The sequence below is a fragment of the Cupressus sempervirens genome, chromosome 7, assembly GCF_028749045.1.
Source record: "Cupressus sempervirens isolate cs-2001-9-10 chromosome 7, ASM2874904v1, whole genome shotgun sequence".
Taxonomy (NCBI): Eukaryota; Viridiplantae; Streptophyta; class Pinopsida; order Cupressales; family Cupressaceae; genus Cupressus; species Cupressus sempervirens.
Window position 1 is genome coordinate 862,742,210 of NC_143124.1, and position 14,694 is coordinate 862,756,903.

General features: G+C 36.8%; 1 protein-coding gene across 7 annotated transcripts in view; it reads right to left on the minus strand.

The window, feature by feature from the left end:
* The window catches only part of LOC149550196 (uncharacterized), a 47,254-nt gene that overhangs the window by 9,288 nt on the left and 23,272 nt on the right, over nucleotides 1-14,694 (minus strand). For all 7 annotated transcript variants that reach the window (XM_089793304.1, XM_089793297.1, XM_089793299.1 and 4 more), the window contains one exon: nucleotides 7,723-7,869. In XM_089793304.1, the coding sequence (XP_089649430.1) occupies nucleotides 7,723-7,869 (147 nt within the window). The remainder of the gene's footprint in view (nucleotides 1-7,722; nucleotides 7,870-14,694) is intronic.

A 14,694-nucleotide genomic window follows, 5' to 3' on the forward strand; every position in this document is an offset into this window, starting at 1 on the left:
AAGAGGTGGGCCTCACAAGGTGGGCATTGTTAGAGGTGGGCCCCACTTAATATGGGTAGTTGAAGGCCAACCTTGCTTGATGTGGGCCTCGTTAGAGGTGGACCCCGCCAAATGTGGACCTTGCTTATTGTGGGCCTCGTTTGATGTAGGCCCCGCAGGAGGTGCACCTGACTTTGTGTGGGCCTTGCTAGAAGTGGGACCCGCTAGAAGTGGACCTTGCTTGATGTAGGACACTACTGGTGGGTGGGCCCCACAGGTTGGTGGGCCCCATTGACAAAAAAATATCTATTTGAACCTATGTTCCCCAGGGACACGTACCCGGCCTAAGACTAGAAGTTTCGAAAACGAGGACGTCTTGAGGACGAGGAGATAGGTACAAGATGTCCCCTAGCCGTCCCCAAAAAAGGCAAATTACCAGGAGACGTCCCCGAAACTTGGGGACGACTAGGAAAAAAGGGGGATGGCTGGCCGTCTCCAATACAAAAAGGGGACACCTAAACGTCCCCCAACCGTACCGAGTACAGCCAGCCGTCCCCAATTTTTTTTTTTTAATATTTTTTTTAAAAATAATTTTTTTTAATGCAAAAAAATTTAAAAGTGAATATTAAAAAATAATTTTAAGGCTCCTTACTAGGTCACCGAGGTGGGCCCCACCCCTCCAAATGCGGTAGAGGCAGAATGGGAGCAACAATCTGCTTCATTTTTCTATGTTATGTTTTTTATGTTGAACGTGAACATGATTATGATACATTGATACTTATTACTTGATGGCAGCCCTCTAGCCTTTGGGCGTATAGCTTTAGGCAGATTTAGATTTAGATTTTCAAATTTATCATGTTTATCATTATGATATTGTTCACTGATATTGATATGCATTTTGACAATTGAGTACTGAAATCGGATATTATTTCCTCTATGTTGCCGGATTCGCACCCTGGAGCTCAGGTCCGGGTCCAGATTCATCCGGCTCCGGATTTGAGCCTGGGTCCATGACGGGTCCGGGCAGGGTCCGCATTTTGGCCTGTGGGTCCTCCCGGGTCCGTGCTATTTTGGCCTGCAGGTCCTCTCGGGTCCATACTTGAGAGGACCTGCAGGCCAAAATGCGGACCCTGCCTGGACCCGTCGCAGACCCAAGTGAATCCGAGCGGACCCGTAGCAGGTGGGGCCAAAAAGTGGCCCAAAAAAGCATTAAAATTATGTTTTTTTCATTATTTTTTTTTGCCAAACCCTAAAGTAAGGCCTATTAGATGCATTTCATTCATCTAATCTCTCATTTGCTTTGTCATTTTGCTCTCTCATTTTGATGTGGCCATTTTGCAAGTTTGAAAAGGAGGTTGTAGAGATTGTTTGTGGAGTCTCAAATCCTTCAAATAATCAGTGTTGAGTGTTCCAGGTATGCATTTGATCCTTCATTTTGCTTCTTTCATAGTTTGTTTTTAGTTTTTTTTTTTAAATTATATTTATTGTTCTAAATTTTTATCGAGTTTTGTATAAATTTTGAAATATTTTTTTAAATTTGTTTTTAGAGATTGCAAGAATCCAAGAATGAGTAGTCAGGGTTTAGTGGGTGGGGTGGGATCCCAAAGATTTAAAATTGATAAAGGCTCTCCTTTGTGGAAGTATACAACAAGAATTAAGCAATGTGCTAGTGGGGGAGGGTATATATGGAAATGCAATTTTTGCCAAAACCAATATAGAAGCTCCTATTTCCGAGTTAAACATCATTTGATAGGTCCACCAGGTCAAGGGATTTCCATATGTGAGGGGCCCCCAGAGGGAGGTAAAAAAGGGTTGCTTGGTCCTCAAATAGAAAGCATGTTAAAAGAACAAGAAGAGGCTGATAGGTTAGTGTCAAAGGCAAAAAAAGATAAGTCAAAGCAAATACCACCAACACCACCCTCTCAAACAATTAGTAAACCACATCCCTTCCTACCTACCCCATCTATGGATGAAGATGAAATAGAAACACCCGCATCCCGCAAGAGAGGCCCATTAAATACAGCATTTGAAAATGACGAGAGAAATTGCTGACACAAAGGTTGGGCGTTGCCTCATTACAAATGGTGTTTCATTCAATCTAGTGAGATCCTCTTATTGGAGAGAGATGGTGAAAGCAATAAGTGATGCACCTCATGGTTACCAATCCCCTGGATATGAAAAGTTGAGAACCACCATATTGCATAAGGAGAGAAAGAATGTAGAAAACCTCCTCAAACCAATAAGAGATTCTTGGATCCAAATGGGGATGAGCATTGTCTCTGATGGATGGAAAGATTGCAAAAACCGTCCATTAATAAATGCGATTGTTGTTTGCCCCAAGGGGGCAATGTTTTTGAAGGCGGTTGATTGTGAAGGGCAAGTAAAGGATGCAAATTTTATTGCCCAACTTCTCATTGAATCCATAGAGTCCGTGGGAGTTGCCAATATTGTCCAAGTAATAACGGACAATGCTAAAGTTTGTAAGGCTGTAGGTGCTTTGGTAAAAGCACGATATGAGCATATCTTTTGGACACCATACACTGTCCACACCTTGAACTTGGTGATGAAAACAATGGGCAGCCAAATTGAATGGATGAAAAATGTGTATGAGGAGGGTGAGCAGATCCAAATGTTTGTGACAAACCACCATATGTCACAAGCAATTTTCAGAACTTTCTCCCACTTGGAATTATTGAAGGTAAATTTTAAACTTTATTTAGCTTCATTTATCATTTTAATTTTTGTGTCATACTTTACAAAATTTAATACATATTCTTAAATTTTTGTGTTATCAACTTATCATATTAACTTACAATTTGAATTAACATGGTAATAGGTTGCTGAAACAAGGTTTGCTTCACACACAATCGTCCTTAGATGACTTGTGAGGGTGAAAGAGGCATTGGGTCAAATGGTTATTAGCAACAAATGGGGTGGATGGAAGCAAGCTGATACAGAAAAGGCCAAAACTATAAAAGATTTGATCTTGAGTGATAATTTTTGGAATAGGGTGGAATATGCATTAGAACTCACCGAGCCCATCATGTCTATGCTTCGGTATGCCGACACGGATGAGCCTTGTTTGGGGAACATATATGATGCCATGGACTCCATGCTAAAAAGAATGAAATCAGTAAGTTTAAATTTTTATACAATACTTTATCCTTGTTTATTGAGAGATTTTGATTTTTTATTTTAATTAAGTTATTAACACTACATCAAGATAACTTACATGTACATCATTTGACATCCCAGGTCATTCAGAGGAGAGAGCAGGATCCTGATACCTTGTACACTAAGGTGGAGAAAATTGTTCTACATCGTTGGAACAAGATGACTACACCTTTACACCTCCTGGTATATGCACTTTCTCCTAGATATTATAGCAATGAGATACTTGATATTCCTGGTAGAGTGGCACCATATAGAGATCCTGAAGTTGCTGTTGGGTATAAGAGGGCACTTAATAGGCTCTTTAGTGATCCTGATGTGGCATCAAATGTTAGGAGAGAGTTTGTTGATTTTGTCTCAAGCAAAAATGCAGAGCCTAATGCAATCAATGACCAAAGTAGATTGGATGCCATTGGATGGTGGTACTTACATGGGGAAAGTTACATGTACCTCCATCCTCTTGCCATTAAGATCTTGTCACAAGTATGTATTTAAGTTTTTTTTCCTTTTCTTATGGCCACTTAGCTTGTCGAATTACCACTCTTAAATTCCTAGTATTGTAAAATTAATTAGCTAATTTTTTAAAATTTGTTGGTTGTCTCTCTAGGTTGCGAGCTCTTCTGCTGCTGAGCGGAATTGGAGTACATACTCCTTTATCCACTCAGTGAAGCGTAACCGGTTGGGTTCGAAGAAAGCAGAGGACTTGGTATTTATTCACAACAACCGGCGCCTCCTATCATGCAAGGATCCAAGATATAAGAAGGGACCAGAGAAGTTGTGGGATGTACTACCTGAGACTTCTAACTTGGATATGACTGTCCAAGATATATCTAGAATTGCCTTGCTAGATGTTGAGGAGGACGAGAAGGAGGATGTGGCTGCATCTGGGGCTAGTGGAACCGGTTTGGATTCCAATGATGTGAAAAATGTCAATGATATAGATGAGGATGAAGCCATTGATCCCTCATATTTTGATGACCCATTTGGCCCTTGAAGGGCATTTGCATCTTTGATAAACTATGTTTAAACATTTGTCATTGACTCATTGAGTCATTTATGATTTATCACTATGTTTCATAGTTTCAAACTTTATTAAGTCATAATTTATTATCTATCAATTTGATGAAGTAGTCTATGTTTTGAAATTCCATTTTGCATTTTAGTAATTCAATGTATGATTTTATTTACAACATTAGCATAGATTAATGAGTGAGTATTTAATGTTTATCTTTGACATTTGGCATTGATCAATAATCAAGTAACATTGATATATTCATACTACGGAATGACTTAGTTTTACTTTTACAACTATGTGAGTTTTTATTTTTTTTGCATATATATATATATTCACGAACCCAAATGGGGAAAAAAAAATTGCCCGAACCCACAAACCGAACCCCGAACCCAAACCCGTCCCGAACCCGAATCGACAACTTATTTCCTATGTTACCCTAGGTTTCCGGGACGGAGGGACGTGGAGACGGGGAAACAGGTTTTCGGGATGGATTTTTTTTCTCGGAGCAAGGGACGGCAGCGGACGGCAATGGAAACAGCTATATAAAAAGTAGGGAAAATTTTAAATATACAGGAAAATTTTAAATATTCATATAAAAACATGGATAACGCATGCTTATATAAATTATAGAACCTTAATATATAATGTTTGTGTTAAATAATTTAACTTTAGAGTTCACGTGAGAGTGAAAATCAAACAAATTATCAAAACTGAAACATTAATTTTATGGGATAGCCAAGGGAAAAGTTTCCAGAAGTTTCCGAGTTTCTGGGACGGGGTCAATTTTTGCCGGAAACGCATCCCCGGGTAACATAGACTATTTCCTAGATGGCATTCAAATGTTGTATATTATGGTTCTATAGTGTTTAAATGACATGTTTTGTGCCTAGTTTCATATGAATAACATGTATATTTTATTATTTGCAAATTTCAATGTATATTTTAAAATTTCCCTATATATCTAGCCGTCCCTATTTGCCGTCCCCCCATCCCCAAAATCACCAAAAAAAATTGCCGTCCTAGAAACCCGTCCCGCTGTCCCCCACCATCCCCATACCAAAAACTTGGGGGAACATAGATTTGAACGTTGTCCTCAAGATCGAAATCCTTCAAAGTGCTGCAGTCACTAGATCAAGAGAAATAATATATATGCAAAAAAGATTAATAGGTCTTCAAGAATCCTTTCTGATTCTCCAGTTCATATAGAAATGCAAAAGAAGAGAATACAGGATTTGCCAAGATCACTAAAAATAATCTAATCTTTCAATAAATGCTTTGATACCATGTTAGAATTTGTAAAAACAAATATATAAACCAAAAGTTATTGAAATAGTTAGATCAAACAACAGAAAATGAAATTGACATAATAATTATATCAATATGAGATCAATTTCTGATATAAATGCTCAGAGGCATAATAACATCAATATTTCCTAATGTGTTGTATGATATATTTGATATATATCTGAAATATGAAATATAAAGAGATGGCTTGTTTATATAGGCATGAGTTAATAGAAGGCTTGGACAAGATTGAGACAAGTGTCTCAACTTGGAGGAAGTAGAGTCCTCATGGACTAAACCACCTACAATCTAGAAGGGTGGTGTCTAAATTGGAATTAACTACATGTGACATTTTAGGAATAGCTGGAGTCAAAGGGATGACTCAACAATATCCTCCTTATAATAATATCCAAAATACATAATTCCTCCTAATTTATGAGTTCACCTAAGTAAACTTAATAGACGAGTGAAATGGAAAAGAATCATTTACTCTAACAAGGAGAAGTGTCACATGTAAGATTTTGGATGGTATCCGAATTGAGTCTATCCCGATGAGCCTCCAAATTTAACTCCCAAGCACAATTTCTGGCTTGGAAATTATTGCATCAGCCAATTCTTGTTGGTAAATGCCAACCCCAATCTCAAATGGTCAAGCATCCCTCCTGTTGTAAAAAACAATAATTAAACAGCCCTTAAAATTTGTAAATGCTCTTGACATATATGGCAAGTTGTCATGTATTGCTACTCTTATTTTAAACACTGTCATCAAAATCAGAAACTACTCTATTTGGGATTCATAATTTCTCCAACAATATCTTTGAATCATTTAGACAAAACATTCTTCAATAAATTTTGCATATCAGATGAAATGCAGTTTTCTCAAACTCTTTTTCCCTGTGGATATTCATGGATGATGTGTTTACAAAATCCTGCTGCAGTTGGCCGAATTTACCAGGGTTCTTGAAGAAACACTCAAGAGCAATGCAAATGGCTAACTGTTAAGGTTTGTTTACACGATTAATTCACACAAATGGTTATGCATAAAGAAATAGGCATTTTTTGCTTCAATATCTTGGATATTAATCTAATGCAGACAAGAATCTTAAAAACATCAGTGCATTTGTCTTCCAGAAGAATTTACTCAAACAATTATGCACAGAGGCATTTTTGACTTAAACATCTTGGATTTCTACATGATACAGATAACAAACTTTAAAAATCTCATTGCATTTATCTTCTAGATATATTGTGTGATTTTCATTTAGGTATAAAATTTCACTAACAGTTATCTACATAAAAAATTGGTCTTTTGGCTTAAACATCTTCAATTTTCATACAATGCAAACAACCAACCTAAAAAATCTTAGTACATTTGTCTTCTTTATCTTCTAGATATATTGAGTCTGTTTTTTGTTTACCAGAAGAGTTTACACATAGTTGCACACAAAAAATGGCCATATTTATAGACATTAAATAAGCTCATCAGGGAAAAAAAAGTGGTTTTTCCTTGCCTGAAATTGTGCTAGTGGATTCAGTGTCAGTAAATTTATAATAAACCCAATTTATGGTTTGCAATTGAAATTAAAGTTAAATATGCGTCCGGATACACTGCTGTAGCATTTCAAACAGAAAAAATAGGACAAAGCATCAACAAATTTCTACAAGTCTGCTAAAGTGTCACAGTGGTGAACAGCAACTGAGGTGGGAATGTCCATGCCGTTTGGTCTAGTCTTGACAACAATTTTGAACTTGACAACATGGTCAATGATGACAATTTACAGTGAGCTTAGTGGTGCAGGGGGCATATCTGCATTATTATGATAACAGTTGCAGCAAAGAAGTGGAAGAAAGGAAGGACAAACAGTGAAAACTTGTCTAGAGGCAGTGGGAGCTCCTGATATGGTAGCTTAAGTACACCAGGAACACCAGATAAGTTCAGCCATCCAAACAATGCTTAACATGAACTAAACATTGAAAGGTCTTGCCCTCAGATATGCTAATGCTGACAGAAATCCTTGACTCAGAATATACTACAGCAAACTAAAAAGCAAATGTAATGACATGGTTAGTGACTTTAAAGGTAATAATACGTAGATAAAAATATATGATTGAAATGTCATTAGTAATTGGGTTCGACATCAAAAGAGCCAAAGGAAACTCGTTAAAGTGTTACAATTTCATTAATAGAAATTGGTGCAACATTCTGGAGTCAAAAGAGCCCTAATTCATAGAACATTTTGAATCTTATAACAGAAAATGAGTTAGAATCTTACCTTCTGTAGCTTTTCAATCTGCTTCAAAATGAAGTGTGGTGAGGCAGTGTCATCTTTGATTGATTGTTGTGAAATATCCTCAGAGTTGGTGGTGGAAGCAGTGGGATCCCTTGATTTGTCTTTTGTACACCAGAAAAATTGCCATTTCTGCCAAACAAATCTTGTGCAGTCAGTTTATATGGTTAAAGCAACCCATTTTTTATACTCAGATTGAAAAGCACACCATTATACTGAGAAAGGAGGTTAATCAGTATAACAACAATTTTTGCCAATTTAAACTTTAACAAACACAATAGTATTGTTTACTAAATTTCAACAATCATGCACATAAGAACACAATGTTAGCGTGGAAACCCTAATGGGAAAAACCATGGAAAATTAATGATTTTTCAATGTTTGTAGGCACCAATCCCTAAATTTGTAAGCACCAACCCACAAGAGGCACCAACTTATTCAAGACACCAACGTAGTCTTATGCCTCTTTGCAATCCACTCCACATCTATATTTAATTTGCAATAATTTTTTAATAAAAAAATGCTCACAAGTCTACACAAATCTTCATAAATATTGGCTCATGGGTTCTCCTTACAACTGCTTGTTAGATCTGCTCGAATGTGAGATTGATCATCATTAAAGTTTTCTTCTATATCTTTATATGTAGAACTGTATGTGTCTAATTGATAAAATATTTCCTTTCATCTACAAACTCTTCACATAAGTCCACATCTCCTTATACATTTCGATCTCTACTAATATCTTCAACATTTCTCTCAGTAACTCTTCCCTTCATATGAGAAGTCACCACTTTAGAAGTGGATCCTACCTCTTAATGTCGCACCCTCTCATGAATCATTGCTTTTATTCATTTGTTTGCATCAAGGTTAGTTTAAAACATGAAACCTCACCTTCGACTTCTAGTTGCACCTCCTTGAGATTTAATCGCTGGCTTTTTAACTCTATTATTATCTCGTCATTCCTTAATAATAGCCACTGCTTGTATTAGAGCTAATATGTACTATATTAATATTGATCACAGCTCTGGGTTCACCCTGCAGTCCAGCGGTTGCTGTGCTGCAATCCATGTTAAAACAGAGGTCTTGTGGTCGATTCCTTGCAGGTTTCTACAGATAAAATAAACATATTGTAAAAAGGGGGTGGGCAGAAGGAATGCACACACATGGTCAAAGCTGCAGACATGGAAACTGTTCATGGAACCCAGTCAACATATGGTACCAGTCACTGGTGTCAACAGTGGCATGGAGGTCAGTGCTCAGGATTCACCCACTGGAGTCATAGGTCCGCATGATCGTGAGCAAAAGACTCATCGGTTTTGTGCACAACCAGAAGAGATATGGGAAGACAACACATGGCAGTTTGAACGAATTGAGATCTAAGGCAGCTCGTGGCAGATGGAGAGATAAGGAGCTTAGAGGGATCAGGAAGCCTGTAGGAAGGAGAAAGGGAGACATAAGGGTATACAAAACGATAAGGGAAAGACTTATAAGGGTTAAATCAGAGATAAGGGCTGTTGGAGTGATAGGGAGGGCATGAAGTGGAGTAAAATCAAAGCTACTGCATGAGTCAAATTCAGGAGGCATTCATGCCTCAGCATTAGTACTATAATCACCTTGGGGATGGGGTCTCCAAAATGTGACCCCACTAGTTCAAAGCTCTAGTCAAACGCGATTACCGGTCAAAAAAGTAAAACAATAATGATCACTGCTTTGTTTTGTAAAGATCGTTGCTATCTTAATACTCTGAAGTTACCCTCTTAAAAATAGATTCGTCATTCTTTAACTATTCAATGAACTGTGATGTAAATGGCTGCTAATATTAACACTAACAATATCACTGTGTTATACTTCAAGAACTGCTTCACAATAGGCTTTATCCTTTAATAAAGTCCCCCAACGTATCAAAGGATGGTAAGCTTTTATGATGTTTCTAGTTGCATTAGCTTCTCCTTAAACAAATCATTCTCTTACGCCCTTCTTAAACACAACGAACTCTTAAAATATTATTTTGATGTTGATAGCAGTCAGTTGGGGAGACGACTAGTTTGGAGGATTGGCCATATGAGGAAGTTAACCTGATTGCTACAGACAAATCTCAATCCTTGCACTGCTTTATAACGTTTTTTACTATACACGTTATTGCTTCAAATGCTGCATTTTAACATTATCAGTGCCTTGTCTTCTTAAAAATTGATCCATATGATCTCAACATATCTTCATTGCTGCTCTTCAAAAATCATGTGTTTGCTTCTAAGGAAGTTACAAAGTATTTGGCTGTTCATAAGCAAAGAGGCCTCACTTTATGACTACAACAAATTTCATATCAAGTAACATTTGCTGCATTTTATCGATCATAATCTCTGCATAATCACTACCATGATTATTCTTTTAACAGCTGTTTGTATTATAATAACTGATGTTTATTCTTTAAGCCCTATTTTTTCTAACAATAAACCACTTCTTAATTGTCAACAAAGTTTTCTTCAAGCTTTTCTTAACTCCTCACTAAAAGAGTCTGTTGCCTTGGATATGAATCAGCCTTAGTAAACTGCCAACTGTTAATTCTTTTCTGTCTTTTAAAGTTTTATCATTCTATGTTATCGCTGCTCTAATAATCATTTCAACCTTGTCAAAACTCCTTCAATTGCTGCAATATGTTAGATTGATGATAGAACCTGTATTTAGTTTGCTGGAATAATCTCACTGCATGATAGTCTTCGCGTTAGCTACTCAATTGATATCCTTTGCCAAATCTTGATCAGATAATCTAATGTAATTAACATCAGTGCCAAATGTTGCTCATAATACTTGTTTTACATTAATCTCTTTGACATCTAATAACAACATTTTCAACCAAAATCAATAAAAATGAAAGAGTTAGAAAAATCATGGGCAAAAAATTATCTTCAATTGTAATTTGGAGACTAGAAAGCCTGACTTGAACTTTGGAACTCAAAATTGACACTCAACAGCCAAAACCCTAAAAACTAGTACAACTGAGAAGTGAAAAGAGAGGGTGCCTGTTTGCAATAGGGCATGTGTCCTTTTAACACATGTTCCAACCCTAACACATGGTTACTCCTAGATACCTTGTTGAGTGCTGACTGTTCTACACTGCTGAACATGGATTTTCTTGGGAACACTTCGAGGACAACAGCTGTTTGGATGTTTTGGAGAAACATGGGTCGCCTCTTTTTCTTTGGAGGTTGGCATAACAGTGAGGCACTATCATCCTTTGTCATAGGTAGCACTTCTTACATCATCATCATAAGTCTGATTTTCAGATTTATGGGTACTGTTCAAAACTACATCAGCAGCCAAGGATGGGCTGATATGCCTTTTTTTAGCCTATAATGGGTGTTTTGGACATCCATGGGAGATCAACTGGAGTTGGAGAGTTTAATGTTGATAGGTCCTGTGATACTTATATCTCCTCATATTTGATAGATGTAACAAAGTACTGATCAGGTTGATTTGAGGAAATGCTTCAAAATAACAGAGTTCCTAGCTTCTATACTGCTAGTTGCATCAGAGTGGAGCAGCAGAGTGATAACATCTTTTTTCATATGGCTAGTTTGGGATCCTGGCAGTGTGGCAGAGAATCGCTTGAGGGAAAGCAATGTTAGGGTAAGGAGCATTGCAATGTCCCCAAAGGTGAAAAAAAATAAAATTATTTTTTATTAATTTGTAAAAAATAAATAAAGATTTCAAATGGCAAATTAATATTAATTAATTTAATTAGATAATGATAAAACAATAAAATATTCTTATTATGTCACATTGTAAAATATTTTCTCCAGTAATGCCAAGTCAGCCCATCTTCTAGATGCTTCCTGAAGATCTTTATAAGGGGGTTCCTATGATGTATTAGACATGCTTTGGATTTGATATGTGATTTATGATTTGTAGAGATGAAAACCTTCACAAGTTGGACAAAAACCTCACTTCTTGTGAGTGGATTTGCAAAAAAGTTCATAGTTGAGCCAAATTTGCAGTAATAAAGCTATTGAATACTTGGTTTGGAAAATAATTTTATTTATTTGGAAAACAAATTTAGCTGCTAGAGGTGTAATATTTGGTGGGCCCCAGAAGTTATATCAGCTACTTATCTCAGTATTGTTGTCAGAAAGCAAGGACAAATCTATTAATGTTGATAAATGAGTCTAGTGCTTGAATTAATACTTCATTCAAGCATTGCCATTGGGGATAGAAAGGATTTCTTCCTGCCAAAGTCTTAATAGGGATGCATACAGCCATTGAATTCTGGAGAGCTAAATATTTTGGCAATTAATATTGTGAATCATGGCTTTGAAGTAGCCTAGATGTTATTATACAAGCTGATTTAGGCAAAATGCAAAACGGTCTATCTAGTGTTTGGCATTAACAATATTATCAGTGCCCTCCTCTAAGTTTGATGTCTTGTTAATATTATCGTGGGCATATCATTGGATGTTTGCGGCCTCTGGTTGTATCGTAAACCCCCCGGCACATTTTGGTATGGCATTCATTCTTTAAGAAGCAAGTTATTGTTAATTCGTGAGCTTCTTTTGAGTCCCTTAATGAGGCAATGGCCAACAGATGGCTTTCTTTTGTCAGTGCATTCCTCCAAGGATAGCAATACACTTCATTGGCATTTTCTCTTCCTTAGCAATGTTCTTCTTCATTGGTGGAATCTATTAATGATTGGCAATCCTAATCACTGGTGAGACATTAAGAAAATATATCAATTTTTGTAGGTAGAAAGAAGGTTTGGAGTTGAGTTGCAGCTGCAGAATAAAAATGTGTGTTCTGTACTTTCACTGCAAAGCCTCTGCTAATTAATAGAAAGCAACTTTTGACACTGGATATGAAAGTATTCCACATTGTTTAAAGCTTGAACTAAATTATAATCTGGTACAAACTATTATACAGTTTAAGGTCAGACTTTTTTTTCGAATATTTATCTCTGCATTTATACTTGCTATTTTAATTCTTTGTTGAATTACAAATCATCATCAACCCAATTCCTGAAGACATTGTGGAATAAATGGAACAAGCCATTATCACTTATGCAAACTGTTTATGAATATTTTTCAATATATACTGCAAACGTCTGGTAGAGATCAGGGATGATTGTTTCAGGTTTTGTAGCCGAACTTAAGATGTCTTTGGAAATAATAATTAATTATAACTTTAGATCATTTTTGGAAAGATCTATGTTATGTAGAATGAGTATTTAAAAATTAAAGCAAGGCTTCTCAAGATCGAAAACACCGTAGCAACCCTTTCACAATCAACAGAGACCATGGAAGGCCAACTCTAATCAAGAGGAGACTTCTGAAGGTGAAAAAGAGTCTTCCAAGAAAATATTTAATCGAAGATGGAGATTCCACCATCCAAAGGAAATGTGGATACAGAGAAGCTTAACTATTGCTTGGCAAAAATTGATTTATACTTCACCATGCATTATCTTATGTTAAAATAGAAGATTTCCTTTATTAAGCTTCGCAAAGCATTCTTTAATTGGTTTTATAGCCTTGTCCATTCTATGGCATGAAGAAATAAAGCCTCTTCTAGTTATTGGGATCAAATCAAAAGATGATTAAGAAATAGTTTTTATCATATTCTTCCTATGAAGGAATAATGTATGGAATGGCAATTATTGAAACAGAGAGAAGGCTGAAGTGTGCAAGAGTACACTAGTGCAAGATGAAGAGGTCCTCAAGAAGTATAATGGAGACATCCATAGGCCCATGTTTCCTTCCAAAATAATGAACATTGAAAAAGAATGTGATCATGCTCACTATCTTGAAACAGATAGTCCTCCATACTCTGCTGGGATAAAAGGAACTAAAACCATTACAACTAAGGTAAATTTCCAAAGCACTAAAAAAAACAACCTGATCGTTGTGGTAAGGATGATCATATAAAAAAATGCTGGAAGTTGCATACTACTACTAAAAAGGTTGTGTTTTTGGCACAAGAAGCATTGTGATATTGCTATTAGGATTTAATTGTGTGATTTTTGAGTCAAACTCATTGACCCATGTTTCATGAGTAGTGATTCAACATGAATACATCTCTCATGAGAATAAATGGAACACTTAGCACTTATTGGATCTAGGTGATGCTCACAGGGGTGAAGCACCAGGACTTCCCGGGAGGTCACCCATCCCAGTACTACTCCAGCCTGAGTGCGCTTAAATACGGAGTTGTTGATGTGAGTTTTGTATCACTTACATAACATATTAGGATTTGAATATTCGATATAAGATATCAAACATGCAACTCCTCTCTTAAAAAGTTATTGCTCATGGGATATGAGAATAACTCCAATGTTCCTTCCTCTTGTGGATACTCACTCAGTTTTATCGATGTGATTTGTTGGTAATCACATAGGCGGCCTTACGCTATTCATTCAAGGATGACTTGGGCTTTGGTGGAATGATGGTGATGGTGGCTCGGTTTGTGAAATGTGCGGGTGGCAGATAATGTTGGTGGTGGTGATGAAGGATGTGTCTGCCAGTGATGATGTTGATGGGAAAGCAATGGTTGTGGAAGGTGAATGAATGTGCTTTGATACTTAACTTACTCCTCTAACTTGCTTCTCTAAGCTTTGACTACCCAACTACTCACTATTCTACTCTTACTCCTATGAATGGAAGGTCAGCAAATGGACAAGGATCGAACCTAATGAGAGCTAACCAACGGCCTCACTTCCACAGGTGCCATGATTCGAATGAATAATACACTAGTTTACCACACAAGGCTTCCCAACCAACCGCTAGGATGATAGTGGTCTAATATTGATCCCTATCAAACATCTACCAATGCTACCATACAACTATCCATCTACTTTAACCTCACTTAAACAACTTCAAATGCAACCAACTTTAACAACTTGAAAGGAAATCTAACTATGTGGAAGTAGAAAACATGCAATAATACCCAATGTTCTTAATCAACATGCAAATTGCA